Below are 20,258 nucleotides of genomic sequence, written 5' to 3' on the forward strand. Positions count from 1 at the left end.
AGTCCTCCATGAAAATCAATAATATTTTAGTGCGCACTCACTTTCATGATATGCGGCACCTGATTGAAAGAGGGATCGAAAACATTTGTTGTCTCTGTGTAGTCCAAATAATTTCTTGCCTATTCAGTCTGTTTATTGGATTGATTTACTCAACAGACAACACATAACATATCAATATTAGACACCAGTGCAATTCAATATCGAACGCATACAATGCTTTTACTGTGGGCTATACATTTTTGTTTTCATAATAACAATTACAAAGATATGACTGTAGCCAGGGGTAAAGTTAGGCTACTGGTTGGCCCTACACATTCATTTAAGAGCTAACAAACTTCAAATGATGTCAATCAAACATTAAAAGAGTGGCGGGGCTCTGGGCATCTGTCTGACCATCACGTGGCTGAAACCAAACTCTGGATCTGACCACCTGAAACGCCGGTGCTTGCTGGACCACAACCTAATTAATGGCAGGCAGTCAATAAACCAGAGGTTCTTCCTGGTGATGGATATATTCTAAGGGTCCCATGTAATAAAGGGTGGGGTGGGGTCTGCATTTAAGGGGATAGTTCGGGATTTTGTCAATGAAGCCTTCCCCAAGGTCAGATGAACTTTGGGATACCATTTTTATGACTCTGCATCCAGTATGAAGGACACAGCTTAGTGAAAAGACTGGAAGCCTTCAGGGTGTAGGCTACTCCAATACTTTCAGTCTTTGTGCTAAGCTAGGACTAACCATAGTTAGCATTGGCTCGGAAAACTACCCCTAACTTAAACAAGTTTATTAATAATAAACAAGTTTATTTGGGCTCGTGAGGGGTGCAGTGGTCTAAGACACTGCATCTCAGTGCAAGAGGTATCACTGCAGTACCTGGTTCGAATCCAGGCTGCATCACATCCTGCTGTGATTGGCGGAACAGTTGGGCCCGTTGTCGTCCGGGTTTGGCCAGGGTAAATAAGAATTGTAAATAAGAATTTGTTCTTTACTGACTTGCCTAGTTAAATAAAGGTTCAAATTAAAAAAATAAAACATCTGACTGGAGAAGTAGGCTGGATAAAGGGTTTCATTGCCTAAATCCTGAACTATCCCTTTAAGGGGTCTTCGACGCTTCACTTAACCCAAATAAATGAATTGAGTGATTAATTTGAACACTTGGCCTCTAATGGCCCCATTTACCCATCCTAGGTGAGAACGTCCTCTTACACGAAATGTCCACAACGATTAATAATTGTTCTGTCTGATTTCTCTCATAATTAAGTGAGTTTTCGTTGAAGAAGTCTGTTGCATTCGGGACAGTGCGACTGAATGATCAATTGGATAGGCTATTCAATAGGCTATCGTTTCAGTTTGCAGTTATACTGTAAGGTTACATTTTGCAAAGATATTCATGTAGCCTAATGTTTGTTAATCTACCCTAGCTTTCTTCGTTAAAATCCCCAATCTCTACGAGCCCATGAGGAGCATCGGGTGAGAAGCGGCCGTTTAGGCAAGTGGAGATGAATGGTCTCTCTTTATCAAATGAAAGGAGGGGGTGTTTAAAAAAACGTTAATCGCCTGTAATCCTGTTAATATGCCAGTCTCTCACTTTTCTTCGGCAATACACAAGAGACACTGCTAAAAAGTATCCACAGCTAATCCCAGTGACATATCCCAGTTTCATCCAAAAAACGAAAAACATGACATCTAGGCATAATGTAGCTGCGAACTAGGCTATTGCATAACGTTCGCATTGATGGAAAGAGGCTATTGTCCTAAAATGGACTGCAATTTTATGTTTGGATTTTTCTCTTTCAATTTGGAATATACTTTTTAGGATAATCTAGGAACGTTCCTTTAACTCGTTTTTGATTTAATTAATTCAGAGGGTCGTTTCGGTGTAGAAGCGTCATTGCGCGCTAGGTACGCAAGACTCCTGCTTCTCCGCAAGTGTTTACTTTTCCTCAGGTGAAGATATGTTTTAAACACAGGGGGAGGAGGGACGCTTTTGTTCTGCAGAAAAAGGGGGCTTGTTCCTCGCAGATCGCCCTTCCATTTTAACCAGGGGTGTGAGTGCGAACAAGGGGTTGACATTGGAGCCTGCGATGGGAGTAGAGGGGAGACGGGAGTCGCCAGTCCTGCACTACCGAACACTGAAGCAACATCACCCGCTCTGAACGCCCGGGACGCGCACGTTATCCACCACGCAGAAGCCAGATATAAACTCTCTACAACAGGATACACTGGATGATAGCGATTGAGGATTCTCTGAAGGAATTACAAAGAGATAGCTATCTGCAGCAAATTAACTGTCATCTTCATTGGCATCGGATGACCTTGCATTTGTATCCTTATTATTAGGAAACTCATCCAGCGCTTTCTTTGCCAAAACTTGAATGCACCTCTCTTCTAAGTAAGTGCACTTATACGTTGCTAGTCGAGAGGGCCTCCTGACAGATAGACAGTTATTATCAATAATCAATTATCATTAATCATTATTATCAATTATCATTGTCAAAGTTTCACATTATACTGTCAAGGTTGTCGATCAGTTGTGAGCGCCAGCCTTGCCAAAACAGGCTATGGACATTTATTTGACATGAAATGCACACACATTTTTTACAAAACAAATAATAGGCTTAACCACTTCTTCCACCATCTTTGATCGTTTGGGATTTTAATGAAGTTTTTGAAGAGCGACGACTTAATCAATTGCAACCGAAACCAGTGTTTCACACAGCTTACCTTCACCAAATAACCTCGGAACACTGCAAGCCCTGTGGTCTGTATTTGTCGAAGGAACAATCAACACGATCAATATGCGACGCCTCCCTTCCCGGTTGAGTTATCTGTGAGTATTTCCTGCGAGTCTCAGTTATACTTCTGTTGATTCATGTTTGATTAATGTGCCCTAATGAATTATAACTCATTAATTATTCTATTTTTTTTCAGGTTCCTACACTTCTTCGCATTCTGTTACTATGCTCAGGTATGTTCATATGCATGCTTTGAAATAGCCCAAATATTTTGTATATCAGCAGGCATTGTGAAAATAATATAGCATTCTTGATTATGATTTTAAATATCTCACGCGTTTTCGGTTAATTTGCCAATAATTTACAAACTGTTCAGTCTATCAGTGGATTATTGGATACAATTGTAAATCTCCTTGAATGACAGGTCATTATTTTACGCATCTTGAAAATTCGTATAACTAACCTACATCAAATGTCACTGTTAAAACATATGGTTAGGTTTCTGGGGCTGAAAGCACGGTGTAATAATAGCGAGCAGTGAGGGAGAGAGAGCGACGAGAGATCATATAATTTGTGATATAACGAGACATCAGTTGTGTCCCACCGCGCAAGGGGCAGCGGGCGCGCTGCATGCCGCCCGCGTCACATTTTGGCACGGTATATATTGCGAACATACTGGCCTGGCGCAGGATGCGTGGGCACAGAATGGGCATCGCGTGGGGAAAGGAGAGTCTGTGAAAAATGTCGTGGGGTTCAAATATAAAGGCCAAAGTTCATTCCTTCGTTGTCCTCCTTGGAACAGAATGAGGGCCTATGGCTAAGTGTCAAATAGGGAAGCTTTTAATATAGGCATGAATATGTCAATTTGCTCCGTTTAATGTGAGGGAAATAATAAACATTTATTATGTAGGCTATAGCCTGTTTGATATTTTGGACATGTTTTTTTAGCGTCTACCTCGACTCACTTTACGCACAAGCTGTTGTAGATTGCGCGCTCTTTTTAATTTCTAGGTTTTCATGCTTTAATTATGCATGCATAGTTTAAGGAACTGTAGGCCTTTGTATCGGCGGTATATTCATGTGGTCTATTGCATGTTATAAAGTTATGTGTTACTATAGCCAATAATGGCAAGTAGACCTAAAGAACATGGGAAACATCTCTCCAAACTGGCTTCTGTTGGTTTTAGAGCTAAATAATGATGCTATTATTGCTTAGTACATACGCTACTGTAATTACATTGAAGCAATTTTTGCAAATACTGATTGTGATGACATTTAATTTCTGACAGGTAACCAATCAGTCCCCGCCTAATTTCACGCAGCATGTAAGCGAGCAGAGCAAGGTGACAGACCGTGTGAGCCGCAGGTTAATTCGGACCTATCAACTTTACAGCCGAACCAGCGGGAAGCACGTGCAGGTTCTGCCCAACAAGAAGATCAACGCCATGGCAGAAGATGGAGACATACACGGTAAGCCCAATATCCAAACTTTATGGATTTGTTTCAAGTTCCTCACATTTTTTGGTCGGTTTTAACTTGCCGAAATCCATTATTAATATTTCTAAAACTCTAAACTAACCTACTAAAATAAACGTATGTCTACAACAGGCTTAGGCTATGCCTATATAGGCACAGGGCCTAAAGGCCAATTTTGGCATAACAAACTATCATGTGCAAGAGCCAAATGCTTACTGTGAATTCTACAGAAGTTATTTTTCTGTCGTTTTTGACAGTAAATAACACGGCTACTGTATCAGCTGGTATTGCTAAGAAGAGGCCGCGGACCGACAAAATTGTCAAATGGATTGAAGATTGTGCTGTAGGTGATTCTCCAGAGAGACTCATGTCTGGAAGAGCCATTAGAAATAATCATCCTTCAACCTCCTGAACATTTCCTGCATAGCTCTCCTGCTCTCTCTTTCCGCTGACCAGCTTCAGAACCAAAATAGGGCCCGCCGAATTTTCAACCAGCCCGCCTGCATTTTACGCAGTTTCCCCTGGCCAGCCAGTCAACATTTAGCCTTCTCTATTATCTTTGCATATTCACAAATGAACTATATTTTTCAAACTTGGATTTTATATTTTAAAAGGAAGTCCATTTTTTTGTGATTTTTCATTGGGCTATTCCCATTGCCATTAAATGGTGTTAGATTTAAACATAATTAGGCAGCAAACTGGACCTTTGACTCTGTGTGTATGCTGCTGTAGGTCCTGTCTAATGTGGTGTGTGAATACACTTGTGTGTGTGTTTGTGGTTTGCAGCAGAGGGTGTGGAGGTCACCTATGCCAGTACCACCTGTACCATGGTAGCAGGTTGTATGTGTGGATCTAAAGCTGTGGCTTGGATGAGGCGTTTATTGTTTAGCCCCACACCAACCATCTAACCACAACCTCAATTATAGCAGTAACTCAATGACCACTTGGGTGTGCATGGATCAGAGAGTGGTTAGAATCTCTAAGGGACTTACAAGTGGCTAACATTTTGAAACGACATTATGCCTATCTGTTGAATTTTGATTTGTGTAGCACAAGAACAGAGGTTGAGCAGTAAAATGATCAGATGCACCAAGGGTTATTCATTTCTCCAAATGTTGGTCCAGGAATGTGTGTCATCATCATGTAGGTAGGGGGATGGGAAACCCAGGACAGTAGGGGCTGCCTTGGCAGAAGCTAATGGGGACCCTAATAAAATACTAAATCATAACTCTTAGTAAGCCTTTGAAAAGTTTATTTATAATGGCTAGGTAGGCATTGTGTGCCTCTGTGGAAGGCAACAACAAAATAGATAAACATATTTTAGTTTGGAAAATAAGGATATCGGTGTTATCAATCTTAGAAGCAGTTGTGAGACTTACAGCATCTATAAACACATATTAAGATAAGCCATTTAACACACTTCTATTTATGTCCATCTGTCTCCAGGCGTGATCTATGATAGAGATGAATGTGGTGCTTATGTGTGACGGGAGTACAGATTTAGAGAAAAAAGTTGATAGTCCTTCCAGGATGGCCTCTTTAGTTTTCAAAGAATTGAGGTACACATGTTTTTATGATTCTGCAAGATTTTAAGCTCACATAAATCCTCAGGAATGGTCCCCACAGGTTTTGTGTGTGTGTGTGTGTGTGATATATAGAATTTTCTCTTGTAAAAATAGAAACTGAATCAGCTTAACCATGTCTTTAAGCAACATCCTATTACTAACAGTGCATAAGCCCTGGTTCATAATAAAACTCCTTTGTTTCCTCAGCCAAACTCGTCGTGGAGACAGACACGTTTGGAAGTCGCGTGCGGATTAAAGGAGCAGAGACAGGATTCTACATCTGCATGAACAAGAAGGGAAAGCTGATCGGGAAGGTAAGGAGAAAAATTCCTTTGTGCACTGCACTGGGGGTTATGATCTATGGTAATGCCAGTGTGCTGCCCTTTTCCATTGGCTCTGTTTTCAAGCTTCTTAGGCTGTGGTTCCAAGGTTTGATTATATTGTAGTTCTGTTTGGGTTTTCTAAGACTTGTGGTTTTGTATGGCGACTCGGCAGCAGTTCTCACCATAGTTCAGTGTGGCTATGGTTCTGTTTGGTGGTTCCCTACAGATATAGCTCCAGGACTGTCCACCTCTGGTATGTTCTGCATGGGAGAAGGTTAGAGTCATTGTATGTTGTTGGAAGTCACCTCCTCTGTGTAGCGTATTGTGGGTTTGAGGGTGTCTCTGCTCCTCTCTCGCTGTGCTGGCTAATAAACAGGGCTGCCATCTCCGCCCCCCTACAGAACCCTGCCAGGTGCACCATCTGCCCTGAGCTGCCTCTCTCTGCCATACCGGCCCAGCAACAGCCTGTGTGTGTGTTTGAACGACTGTATGTGTATATTTGTGTATGTTGCACTTGCTTTCTGGCTGCATGCGATGCTAGATTTATTTTTAACAGCCCATTTTGTCCAGCTAGGTTATTGAGCAGGTTTAGCTACGTTAGTGTTGCCGGTGTGTGACGTGTCACAGACCAGTGGAGGTTGGGCTGGAGGGGCTGTGGGAGGACACCAGGGCCTAGCAACTGCTCATAGTACAAGAGGACAACCCCCCCCCCCCCCCCCCCCCCCCCCGTCACCCTCAATGTAGAATACTAGATCAACAGAAATAACATTCACCCCGTCGTACCATTTCTCAAAATGTAGAGATAGAATAAATGCAAGACAACCATGTATTTGATTGTACCAAAGGGAGACTAGAGTCGTTTATTTCAGGATCTACTGATTGATATTAAAGTCGATGAGCCCTCTGTGGTTCGATTCAGCCATGCCACAAACGAGACAGTGTAGTGCTAAGTAGAAGGAAATCCACACATGAAGCTGATAAAGAATTTGAACTCCTCAGGTATTTCTGCTATGATGGCATGTCTTAGGCTGCTAACTCTTGAGTGGTCCTCATGAATGCGTCTCTGTGTTTACTGAGGAGGGAGACTCATTGCTTACTGTCATCCCCTCTCTCTGATCTGAGCCTGTAATGACTGTAGCATATGCTTCATGCGTGTGGAGAGCGCTGCGTGCACACGTGTTTGTGTGTGTGTGTGCGCAGGGGCATACTGTTCGGGGTAGCCTTCTTACATCTGATATTTCCTATCTGTAAATCTTCATAGAAAGCTCCTTCAGATGCTCCGACTGACCTTGTGTGTGTGTGTGTGTGTATGTGTGTGTGTGTGTGTGTGTGTGTGTGTGTGTGTGTGTGTGTGTGTGTGTGTGTGTGTGTTTGTGTTTGTCTTTCAAAGAAAAATGGGCAAGGCCGCGACTGCATCTTCTCAGAGATTGTCCTGGAGAATAACTACACGGCGCTGAGGAACGCACGCTTCGAGGGTTGGTACATGGCGTTCACCAGACGTGGACGCCCCCGGAAAGGCTCGCAAACACGGCAGCACCAACGCGAGGTCCATTTTATGAAACGACTGCCTCGGGGATCCAATCCCACTCATCCGGCCCAGCACAAGGCCTTTGACTTCGTCCACTACCCCTTCAGCCCCAGGACTAAACGCACACGCTACTCAGCCGAAGGCTGAGGGGGGCAGAGAGGGTGAGACAGAGGATAATAAACACTGACTGAAGCAAGAATTAACTCCTCTTTCCAAAACCTCTAGAGACATTTTTTTTGTACTGAGCGTTACTATACCTAACATGTAGTTTTTCTATTTTTTTCAAAAAGTACATTTTTTAAAGAAAAAACCCATAACAAATATATTTTTGTACCTGATACTTTTAGTACTGATGTGTTGTCTTTAGATGCACATAACTCATCATCTGACATTTTGGGTGCTGACATTTTAGTAAAGCGTGGACTTTGTATTGTCTCTCTGTATTTTGGGTTGTGTTTTCGCTTTTGTTTGACTGTTCAGAGTCGTTTGGACTCACACCTGCTGCTCCAAGAGACTTGAAGGGCCCTGATCGACCGCACTGCCAGAAAATGCTGCGTTCAGAGACACATACAGTACACACACACACACACACACACACACACACACACACACACACACACACACACACACACACACACACACACACACACACACACACACACACACACACACACACACACACACACACACACACACACACACACACACAAACACAAACACACACAGCATCAATGCTGCATTCAGGAGCGCCATGTTGAGTAACGTTGCGTTCAGTATCACACACAGCCCCAACACCTCTGTTGAATGCTGTGGTGTGACCTTGCTACTTTGGGAATTCTATAGAGACAAACACAGTTAAAGCAAACAGAGCTTTAAGTACACACAATGGAAAATGTGGCAGCTACATTGATAATCACAGGTTTCCTGCTATGGTTATAACTGTAAATTAGAGGTGTAAAAATGCATTGATATGTCGGAAACCCCCTTTGTTTTTGTTACCCTGTCTGTTTTTATACATATATAAATCTATTTTTATTTTAAGGATGTGTACAAATAATTTTAATGATGGATTATTTATTTAAAATGTGTAATAAATGTACATTAGAATACTGATATTAAACTCTTGTTTGTTATGTGGTTGTTTTACACACTTTGAACCAACCACCTTCGGAACAGTAGGGGTGTGTGGGTAAAATCACTGGAGAAGCCAGAAAAAAAAGCCATATTGCAACCTATGTGTTGTGATAATTGCGTTGTTCGCTCTATAACCTGTTAGTTCATATGTCTTGCCACCGTGATAAATACTGTATGCCTAAGGCCGAGACAATAAGTAGACACAGTGGCAGAATAAATTCAACCGTACATTTGATTCATCACAAAACTGGAGAGCAACCTCTGTCTGGTGAAGTCCATAAAGCATATTTATTGCATGACCTACAGCACGGTGAAGTAAGTTAATGTTTCCGACATTTTTGAACTACTAAACAACTATTGATTTAGAACCACAGAGAGTTACCACAAGTCGCAAAGAAAACAGGAGCTGCCTCCACTATTCCAGCACCATTTCAACTTCAACATTTCAACATCATCAAATCCCATAAACTTAGTCTACTACAGTGACAACTAAAAGATACCAAAAACAATTTAGTCCAATCGACATAAGCTAAATATGACGGGGCTGTCCATGATTTAGATATTTTTTTGTGGTATGTGTGTGCGTTCGCTCAAGTAGAAAAAACATGTTGACTCATCCTACGTGTAGACAAACGCCAATGCCATCCTCTCTTTCATGTTGACAAAATGGTCTATCACTCTTTTATTTTTGGTCGTCCTAGGTTACCTGTCTTAAATGCTTACCTCCTTTCATGGGTAACGTTAGCTAGTTAACATTAGCCTTCTACATCTAACTACATATTGAACTTCCATCCTCTCAGTCAAGGGGCACAATGTGTGCATTTATGGTTGGATCAGAATCAACATTATAATCATTGGCCAGTACAGAGAATTAAGTCCAAATCCCTATCTCTATCCATGGCTAATTTAGGAAAGGGTCAATTTTAACTAGCTAGCTAGCCACCAGAGGACAACAACACATTGAGATGCAACAATTCAAGTAGTTTCTGTCAGTTACGTATTTCTGTAAATGCGATGTGATAGGAGTGAAGCCAAATCCAAACCGGCTTTTTTTAGGACCATTCACAGATGAGCTCTCAGTTTAGCACAACGCTGATTGGCTATTATTTTATACTTTTTTTATCAAGGGAGGCCAAATGCTTACTGGCTTGCCTTGCATTCAATGCTACGGGCGGCAACAATGTCATACTCTTTTTGACCAGACAGCATCAGATAGATGGCCTACACATACAGAGACAGAGGGTCACTGTTTCGCTCGCTCAGATACATTCAGCTGAAGGAAAATGATGAAACAGAAAGACGAAAGATAAATCATTTTATATGTTTTTTGGGGGTTTCCCTTGGCATCATGAATACACGCCTCTGCTTGGGAAGTGGGAGTATCGTTCATGCATGCGCACAAGCGCACAGGCCCCCCCCCCCCCCCACACACACACACACACACACACACACACACACACACACACACACACACACACACACACACACACACACACACACACACACACACACACACACACACACGGCACTTGGATCACATCAGCATTCTAATGATATATAACACAGAAGGTCATCCCTTCCCAGCCTTCAAATCCTTTATGCATACATCATGTCGTTTCCATGAGTTGATCTTAGAAATGTGAACTGTAAAGTGGGAAATGTTTTCGTCCTCTAACCTTGCACTCAAAAATTATATATCTGTAAAGTTTGATAGAGAGTTAGGTATAGATTTCCTCCTGCTCTGCCCTGTTTGGAATGCAACTCTTAGCCCCCTCGAAGGCCAAGCAGCAGTCTATAGCAAGCAGTGTGAGACTACAGCAGGTCATTGATGTTGGAGCCCTTTAGCAGATAGCAGTGTGTTGGTCTTCTACTGGTTGGTCCTCCAGAGACGATAGCAGTGTGTTTGTTTAATTAAGGCTTTTGGTTTCTCCAGGTTCAGTAACTGTCTCCCAGTGTCTCCTCGTATGCAGACGGCTGTTTTTCTTTCATCTCATTCCTTTAACACCCCAGGTCTTAATCTGATTGGACAGCCCTGGTGTGTGTGTGTGTGTGTGTTTATAATCTGATTGGACAGCTCCGGTGTGTGTTTGTTTGTTTGCTGACAGTGTCCTCATGGGTGGAGAGCTGTGCTGAGTGAGGGACTTCGGGTTCTGACAACTCCTTCGCCACAGGGATTCAGTTCCTTCCAACAAGTTGTCTTCCGACCCCTTCTGCTGCCCTTGCTCCCGCTTATCAGACTAAGCTGAAGTCTCTTGCTACAGAAGGCTCTCTTGATGCAGCTCTGCATGGCAGAACAAGACCTGGTGATGCATCTCTGGAAAAGATAAAACAGAACGAGGGACGGCCAAGCGCAGTAGGCAGCTGTTCCATCTGCCGAGCGGTGTAGAATCGGAGGGACATGAACAAAAGACGACGTCCGATATTCTGGTCAGAGGCACTCAGTTGCACTTGGCCACCCATCGTTCTGGTGTGTGTTCAGAGTAAGGCCTTTTGGTTGAGCTCTGTATGGCAGAGCGAGGCCTGGTCTAATGTTGGAACGCTGTATAGGGCAAGGCACAGGTTAGCATGGCAGGCTTCAAATCAAAATCAAATCACATACACATATTTAGCAGATGTTATTGCGGGTGTAGCGAAATGCCTGTGTTCCTAGCTCCAACAGTGCAGTAGTATCTAACGATTCACAACAATACACACAAATCTAAAAGTAAAAGAATGGAATTAAGAAATATATGAACATTAGATTGAGCATTGACTAAAATACAGTAGAATAGAATACAGTATATACATATGAGTTGAGTAAAGCAGTATGTAAACATTATTTAAACATTATTAAAGTGACTAGTGTTCCATTATTAAATTGGCCAGTGATTCCAAGTCTATGTATGTAGGGCAGCAGCCTCTAAGGTGCAGGGTTGCGTAACCGGTTGGAAGCCGGCTAGTGATGGCTATTTAACAGTCTGATGGCCTTAAGATAGAAGCTGTTTTTCAATCTCTCGGTCCCAGCTTTGTTGCACCTGTACTGACCTCGAGTGGTTGACGTCCTTAATGATCTTTTTGGCCTTCCTGTGACATCGGTTGCTGTAGGTGTCCTGGAGGCCAGGTAGTTTGCCCCCGGTGATACGTTGGGAAGACCACACCACCCTCTGGAGAGCCCTGCGGTTGCGGGTGGTGCAGTTGCTGTACCATGCGGTGATCAGAATTGTGCATCTGTAAAAGTTTGTGAAGGTTTTAGGGGCCAAGCCAAATTTCTTCAGCCTCCTGAGGTTGAAGATGCACTGTTGCGCCTTCTTCACCACACTGTCTTTGTGGGTGGACCATTTCACATCGTCAGTGATGTATGCCGAGGGACTTGAAGCTTTTCACCTTCTCCATTGCGGTCCCGTCGATGTGGATAGGGGTGTGCTCCCTCTGCTGTTGCTTTGTTGATGTTGAGTGAGAGGGCCCTCAACTACTCCCTGTAGGCTGTCTCGTTATTGTTGGTAATCAGGTCTACTACTGGATGATTGAGTTGGAGGCGTGCGTGGCCACACAGTCATGGGTGAACAGGGAGTACAGGAGGGGGCAGAGCACGCACCCTTGTGGGGCCCCTGTGTTGAGGAGGTGTTGTTTCCTACCTTCACCACCTGGGGGCGGTCTGTCAGGATGTCCAGAACCCAGTTGCACAGGGCGGGGTTCAGACCCAGGGCCCCGAGCTTAATGATGAGCTTGGAGTGTACCATGGTGTTGAATGCTGAGCTATAGTCAATTAACAGCATTTTTAATTAGGTATTCCTCTTGTCCAGATGGGATAGGGAAGTGTGCAGTGAGATGGCGATTGTATCATCTATGGATCTTTTGGGGCGGTAAGGAAATTGAAGTGGGTCTAGGGTGTCAGGTAAAGTAGAGGTGATATGATCCTTAACTAGCCTCTTAAATGATGACAGAAGTGAGTGCTACAGGGCGATGATCATTTGGATAGGTTACGTTTGCTTTTTTGGGAACAGGAACAATGGTGGACATCTTAAAGCAAGTGGGGACATCAGACTGGGATAGGGAGTGATTGAATATGTCCGTAATCACTCCAGCCAGCTGGTCTGCGCATGCTCTGAGGACGCGGCTAGGGATGCCGTCTGGGCCGGCAGCCTTGCAGGGTTAACACGCTTAAATGTCTTACTCACATCAGCCACGGAGAAGGAGAGCACATAGTCCTTGTTAGCTGGCCACTCGGTGGCACTGTGTTATCCTCAAAGCAGGTGAAGAAGTTGTTTAGCTTATTCGTCAATGTTATTCTCAGAGGCTACCCGGAACATATCCCAGTCCGCGTGATCAAAACAATCTTGAAGCATGGATTCTGATTGGTCAGACCAGCGTTGAATAGACCTTAGCACAGGTACTTCCTGTTTGAGTTTCTGCCCATAGGAAGGGAGAAGCAAAATAGAGTTGTGATCAGATTTGCTGAAGGGAGGGCCTTGTAGGCATTTTGAAAAGTTGAGTAGCAGTGGTCCAATGTTTTCCCAATGTGAGTACTACAGTCAATGTGTTGGTAGAACATCAGTAGCGTTTTCCTCAAATTTGCTTTGTTTAAATCCCCAGCTACAATAAATGTGGCCTCATGATATGTAGTTTCCAGTTTGCATAAACTCCAGTGTAGATCTTTTTCGGGGTGTCCTGGTATCGGTTTGAGGGGGAATATACACGACTGTGACTATAACCGAAGAGAATTCTCTTGGGAGGTAATAAGGTCAGCATTTGATTGTGAGGTATTCTAGGTCGGGTGGACAAAAGGACTTGAGTTTCTGTATGTTATCACAATCACACCATGAGTAGTTACAGTTGAAGTCAGAAGTTTACATACACTTAGGTTGGAGTCATTAAAACTTGTTTTTCAACCACTCCACAAATTTCTTGTTAACAAACTATAGTTTTGGCAAGTCAGTTAGGACATCTACTGTGTGCATGACACAAGTAATTTTTCCAACAATTGTTTACAGACAGATTATTTCACTTATAATTCACTGTATCACAATTCCAGTGGGTCAGAAGTTCACATACACTAAGTTGACTGTGCCTTTAAACAGCTTGAAAAATTCCAGAAAATTATGTCATGACTTTAGAAGCTTCTGTTAGGCTAATTGACATCATTTGAGTGTATTGGAGGTGTACCTGTGGATGTATTTAAAGGCCTACCATCAAACTCAGCGCCTCTTTGCTTGACATCATGGGAAACGCAAAAGAAATCAGCCAAGACCTCCCCCCAAAAATTGTAGACCTCCACAAGTCTGGTTCATCCTTGGGAGCAATTTCCAAACGCCTGAAGGTACCATTTTCATCTGTACAAACAATAGTACGCAAATATAAACACCATGGGACCACGCAGCTGTCATACCGCTCAGGAAGGAGACGCATTCTGTCTCCTAGAGATGAATGTACTTTGTTGCGAAAAGTGCAAATCAATCCTAGAACAACAGCAAAGGACCTTGGGAAGATTCTGGAGGAAACAGGTACAAAAGTATCTATATCCACAGTAAAACGAGTCCTATATCACCTGAAATGCCGCTCAGCAAGGAAGAAGCCACTGCTCCAAAACTGCCATAAAAAAGCCAGACTACGGTTTGCAACTGCACATGGGGACAAAGATCGTATTTTTTGGTGAAATGTCCTCTGGTCTGACAAAAATAGAACTGTTTGGCCATAATGACCATCGTTATGTTTGGAGGAAAAAGGGGGAGGCTTGCAAGCCGAAGAACACCATCCCAACCGTGAAGCACGGGGGTGGCAGCATCATGTTGTGGAGTGCTTTGCTGCAGGAGGGACTGGTGCACTTCACAAAATAGATGGCATCATGAGGGTGGATATATTGAAGCAAAATATCAAGACATCAGTCACGAAGTTAAAGCTTGGTCGCAAATGGGTCTTCCAAATGGACAATGACCCCAAGCATACTTCCAAAGTTGTGGCAAAATGGCTTAAGGACAACAAAGTCAAGGTATTGGAGTGAGCATCACAAAGCCCTGACCTCAATCCTGTAGAAAATGTATGGGCAGAACTGAAAAAGTGTGTGCGAGCAAGGAGGCCTACAAACCTGACTCAGTTACACCAGCTCTGTCAGGAGGAATGGGCCAAAAGTCACCCAACTTATTGTGGGAAGCTTGTGGAAGGCTACCCAAAACGTTTGACCCCAAGTTAAACAATTTAAAGGCAATGCTACAAAATACTAATTGAGTGTATGTAAACTTCTGACCCACTGGGAATGTGATGAAAGAAATAAAAGCTGAAATAAATCATTCTCTCTACTATTATTCTGACATTTCACATTCTTAAAATAAAGTGGTGATCCTAATTGGCCGAAGACAGGGAATTTTTACTAGGATTAAATGTCAGGAATTGTGAAAAACTGAGTTTAAATGTATTTGCTTAAGGTGTATGTAAACTTCCGACTTCAACTGTATTTATGACACATACACCCCCGCCTTTGTTCTTCCTGGAGAGTTCTTTATTCCTGTCTGCGTGATGTACTGAGAACCCAGATGGCTGTATGGACAGGGACGGTATATCCCGAGAGAGCCATGTTTCCGTAAAACAGAGTATGTTACGATCCCTGATGTCTCTCTGGAAGGAGATCCTCGCCCTGAGCTCGTCTACTTTATTATCCAGAGACTGAACATTAGTGAGTAATATACTTGAAGCAGTGGATGGTGTGCATGCCTCCTGAGTCAGACTAGAAGTCCACTCCGAATTCCTCTTCTCCACCGGTGGTGGAGCAGCCTCTGGAATAAGTTAAATTGCCCTGGGGGTACAAACAAAGGATCCAATTCGGGAAAGTCGTGTTCCTGGTCGTAATGCTGGTGAGTTACCACCGCTCTGATATCCAAAAGTTATTTCCGGCTGTATGTAATAACACAAAAATCATTCTTGGCTAATAATGTAAGAAATAACACACACAAAAAACGAAATACTGCAAAGTTACTTAAGAGCTAGAAGCAGAACTGCCATATCTGTTGGCGCTATAATCAGGCTTCCCAGCTCATACTTCAAGGAATCTGTTCATTGTAGATTCAAAACAGATCCCTGTAGATTAATTGAAACACATTACCGTATCTATTACTATATATAACCTCACATCTTAACTGTTTAAGTCAGTGCTTAGGTGTTGAAATGCTCTTCCACCCTTGAGGACTGAGTTAAAATGTCTATTCACAATACTTGACAGTAATCTGATTGAGTCCTTCCATGATGGATTAACAGGGTTTCTGTCCCCCTGGGCTCTCTGCAGTGACTCTCTTGTCTGCCCACTGACTCTCTAGTCTGCCCACACCTTCTATGACAGTAAAGCCCCAATGGACCCTGGGGAAGGAGTAGGTTGTGGGAAAAGTCACACCTTCTGTGTAGCCTGCGATGCCATGCAAATGCAGAGCAATTCTGCTCCAAAAGAAGGGGGTAAAATTGCTTTCATCCGTTTTATTGAGCAGATAAACAAACAGAGCTACCCTCTTAATTTGCTTCGGGAGCAATTTAGCCCCTGTCCTGAACCCCCCCCCCCTCGTAGACTAGCAGGGGTGAGCAGGGAGCGCGACCCTGCTGTCTTAACCAGCACTGCCGCAAACTGACACAAACTGCCTTGGTTAAACAGACTTTAATGAACGATCAGATACCACAAACTTACCTTCATTATCTTACCTTGATCTGGAGATACATACTGTGAGGCCTATGGGGGGTTTAAGTGTCCTGGGTCTCAGATGTGTCCTTACATTAGGATGCAGTTTGGGGGTTGTTCATATAGCTTTATTTCCATGGCATGTTTACCATCTATTTTTCTCAATATAGAAAATATAACAAAAACACAAATCAGGAAACGCACAATAAGCAGCAATCAATCAGTGAGTCTTTTTCTGTGTTTGACACTGTCCAGAAACAGAGTACAGTTAGTTAACTCCCCTTCTCATTGCATTTCATTCTTAGAGCCTAGAAGACCAGTTGCATTGATTTTCCTTCCAAGTGACAGAGATTCCCTTAAATCCATGTCCTTATTCTTCCTGCAATGTTAGGGAAGAACCAGCAGCCAAACCAAGCTGGATAATTGAAATGCAAACACTGATCAAAGTGGAGTGCCAACTCGACAGTTTCATTGTTTATATACAGGCCGTACAGGAGACCTGTTTACTTTTCCAATTGGAGCTGTAAACTTTTGTTTGTCCAAGACTGATTGTCAGAATGATCTGAACAATTACCAGCTAAATGTGTTTGCCAGCTCAGGGAGAGTCCCCCCTCTCTGCCCTAAAAAGATCAAAAGGGAAGACCCCCCTGGCCCCCCCGGCGCACCCCTCCGCTCCCCAGCTCCCTCCTCCCAACCTCTTCATTTCCTTTTAGCCATGTCAGTTCAGCTGGAAACCCAACCATAAATGATTTTTTAGACGTCCCAGTGTTTGGGACATGGCCTTTCAGAGTGTGCAGCTTTCAACAGAGGACACGTCTCTAAAAAGATCTGCATATTTCAATGATGTGCTGTTATGCACAGCTGATCAAAGACTTTTGGGGCTGCCAGTTGTAACTGAAGGCTAGAGCACCCTCGTGATGTGAATGTGCACAAATTGATGCTACTGACACTAAACGGTTACGGTAAGCTTTACGTACAGTTGAATGGTCGATATTAGTAGTAATTTCACCATTGTACAACTTTTGTGAACAGCATGTTAAATTCTGGACATAGATTGCTAAGGAAGACAGATAGATGTATCATTATAAGACTATATGCACATCTGATAATAAGGTACTGCAGGTGGAAAGGAGAAATATTTAGCATGCAGATTGATTTATTAACAGAAGTTGTTCTCTTTGGTTTATGTTCACATGATTTACAATGTCATATAAACTTGTTCAGAGATAAAACAACACTTTGAAATTTTTTTAAACCATTGCTCCTTGCATTATAAAGCCTTGCCCACAGCACCCTTTTTCATGTTATTCTAGTATTTCACAGTTAGCATCATCCCAAGAACCACAGGTGCTTTTGCTTAGAAACTGTATTAGTCAGATACGTACAGAGAGTCAATGATATTGTTGTTTTCTAAATCATAATGTTGTAGGATGTGGTCCCATGGTCCTATAGTCGCAGTGAGCGGTGTGGTGTGACCTGGTCGCCTGTGTTTGACCTGGTCGCCGTCCAGTTACTGCGAGGAACTTGGTCGCAGTTCGGTCACCTCTCTGTGAGCAACACAGTCACGACGCTGAATGAGATGAGGTCACTTTGGTCTAAATAGAAACCACCACCTAGGAGCTGCATTTCAGCCCATCAACACACCATGACCTCTGATCAAATGACCTATCACATACTATAACCCCGGACCATTGTGGCTGTAATAGAAAAACATGTCAGACAATGACAGCTTTGAATACCGACATGAGATAGGGGTCTGCCAATAATGACAAGAAGCTCCCCAAACAAAAAAAACATAACAACAAAACATCAGAGAGACTGGGTCAGTCAATACGCCACGGAACAGAAGAGGCATGGAGAGATGAGAATGACTGAGGGGCCGAGGGGCATTCCGCAAGCCACGGAGCATGTCTGCTGCCGGGGAACTCATGCCCAGCCAGAATGGCCAATAGATGAGGGAAGACAAGGGGAAAGCCAAAGAGGCCAATGAGCAATGAGCAATGAGAAGCCTGAATTCTGATTTAGTGGATAAAGCTGCTGAATCAATTAAACACTTCTCATAAAGTCCCTTGTCAGAGAACAATTAGGGACATGGCCACCTTCGCCGACCACACACACACACACACACACACACACACACACACACACACACACACACACACACACACACACACACACACACACACACACACACACACACACACACACACACACACACACACACACACACACACACACACACACACAAGAAAAAAGCAGAATAAAACCAAAATGAACTTAAAAGAAGTTGTTGAAATGCTATAGGGCACTGTGGAAAAGCCGCATAGGAACGAGTGGGGAGCCAGGCCCACCCAATCAGATTGAGCAAAAATGTATATACACAGTATTCAGTGCCTTCAGAAAGTAGTCACTCCCCTTGCCTTTTCCACATTTTGATGTGTTACAGCCTGAATGTAAAATGGATTAAATAGAGATGCCTTGTCTCTGACCTACACACAATACCCCATAATGTCAAAGTGGAACTACAGTGCATTCGGAAAGAATTTAGACCCCTTGACTTTTTCCACATTTTGTTACGTTACAGCCTTATTCTAAAATGGATTGAAAAAAATAAATCCTCATCAATCTACACACAATACCCCATAATGACAAAGCGAAAACAGGTTTTGTATTAAAATATATTAAAAATAAAAAACAGAAATAGCTTATTTGCATAAGTATTCAGACCTTTTGCTATGAGAGTCGAAATTGAGCTCAGGTGTATCCTGTTTCTATTGATCATCCTTGAGATGTTTCTACTTGATTGGAGTCCACCTGTGGTAAATTCAATTGATTGGACATTATTTGAAAAGGCACACGCCTGTCTATATAAGGTCTTACAGTTGACAGTGCATGTCAGAGTAAAAACCAAGCCATGTGATTGAAAGGAATTGTCCGTAGAGCTCCGAGACAGGATGGTGACGAGGCACAGATCTGGGGAAGGGTACCAAAACCATTCTGCAGCATTGAAGGTCCCCAAGAACACAGTGGCCTCCATCATTCTTAAATGGAAGAAGTTTGGAACCACCAAGACTCTTTCTAGAGCTTGCCACCGGGCTAAACTGAGCAATCGGGGGAGAAGGGCCTTGGTCAGGGAGGTGACCAAGAACCCGATGGTCACTCTGTGAAGATGGCAGAACCTTCCAGAAAGACAAGGATCTCTGCAGGAATCAGGCCTTTATGGTAGAGTGGCAAACGGAAGCCACTCCTCAGCAAAAGGCACATGACAGTCCACTTGGAGTTTGCCAAAAGGCACCTAAAGGACTCTCAGACCATGAGAATCAAGATTATCTGGTCTGATGAAACCAAGATGTAACTCTTTGGCCTGATTGCCAAGCATCACGTCTGGAGAAAACCTGGCACCATCCCTATGGTGGGGATGTTTTTCAGTGGCAGGGACTGGGTAACCTGTCACGATTGAGGGAAATATGAAAAGGGCAAAGTACAGAGAGATCCTTGATGAAAACCTGCTCCAGAGTGCTCAGGACCTCAGACTGGGGCGAAGGTTTACCTTCCAACAGGACAGCAACCCTAAGCACACAGTCAAGACAACGCAGGAGTGGCTTCGGGACAAGTCTCTGAATGTCCTTGAGTGGCCCAGCCAGAGCCCAGACTTGAACCCGATAGAACATCTCTGGAGAGATCTGAAAAAAGATATATACTGTATATATGGTCAACCAATGACGCCGGAGGAGATGGCTGCCATTTTACAGTTTCCTAACCAATTGTGCTATTGTGTGTGTTTTTTTGCGTTATTTGTAACTTATTTTGTACATAATGTTTCTGCCACTGTCTCTTACGACTGAAAAGAGCTTCTAGATATCAGG

At 43.2% G+C, this 20,258-nt stretch overlaps 1 protein-coding gene across 1 annotated transcript; it reads left to right on the forward strand.

Moving 5' to 3' along the window:
• Nucleotides 1-1,942: 1,942 nt before the first annotated feature.
• Nucleotides 1,943-8,728, forward strand: fgf8a (fibroblast growth factor 8a). Its single transcript, XM_014154007.3, has 5 exons — nucleotides 1,943-2,828; nucleotides 2,930-2,966; nucleotides 4,023-4,203; nucleotides 5,982-6,088; nucleotides 7,488-8,728. The coding sequence occupies exons 1-5, from the start codon at nucleotides 2,797-2,799 to the stop codon at nucleotides 7,770-7,772; spliced, it is 642 nt and encodes a 213-aa protein (XP_014009482.1). The 5' UTR covers nucleotides 1,943-2,796; the 3' UTR covers nucleotides 7,773-8,728.
• The last annotated feature ends 11,530 nt before the right edge of the window (nucleotides 8,729-20,258 follow it).

This window comes from Salmo salar, chromosome 18 (genome assembly GCF_965601325.2).
Source record: "Salmo salar chromosome 18, fSalSal1, whole genome shotgun sequence".
Classification (NCBI taxonomy): domain Eukaryota; kingdom Metazoa; phylum Chordata; class Actinopteri; order Salmoniformes; family Salmonidae; genus Salmo; species Salmo salar.

Bases quoted from the DNA above. Each gene is read 5' to 3' on its own strand.
- fgf8a (XM_014154007.3), top strand. From the start codon at position 2,797: ATGCGACGCCTCCCTTCCCGGTTGAGTTATCT. The intron at 2,829-2,929 runs GTGAGTATTTCC...ATTTTTTTTCAG, and splicing joins CCTTCCCGGTTGAGTTATCT to GTTCCTACACTTCTTCGCAT. The intron at 2,967-4,022 runs GTATGTTCATAT...AATTTCTGACAG, and splicing joins CATTCTGTTACTATGCTCAG to GTAACCAATCAGTCCCCGCC.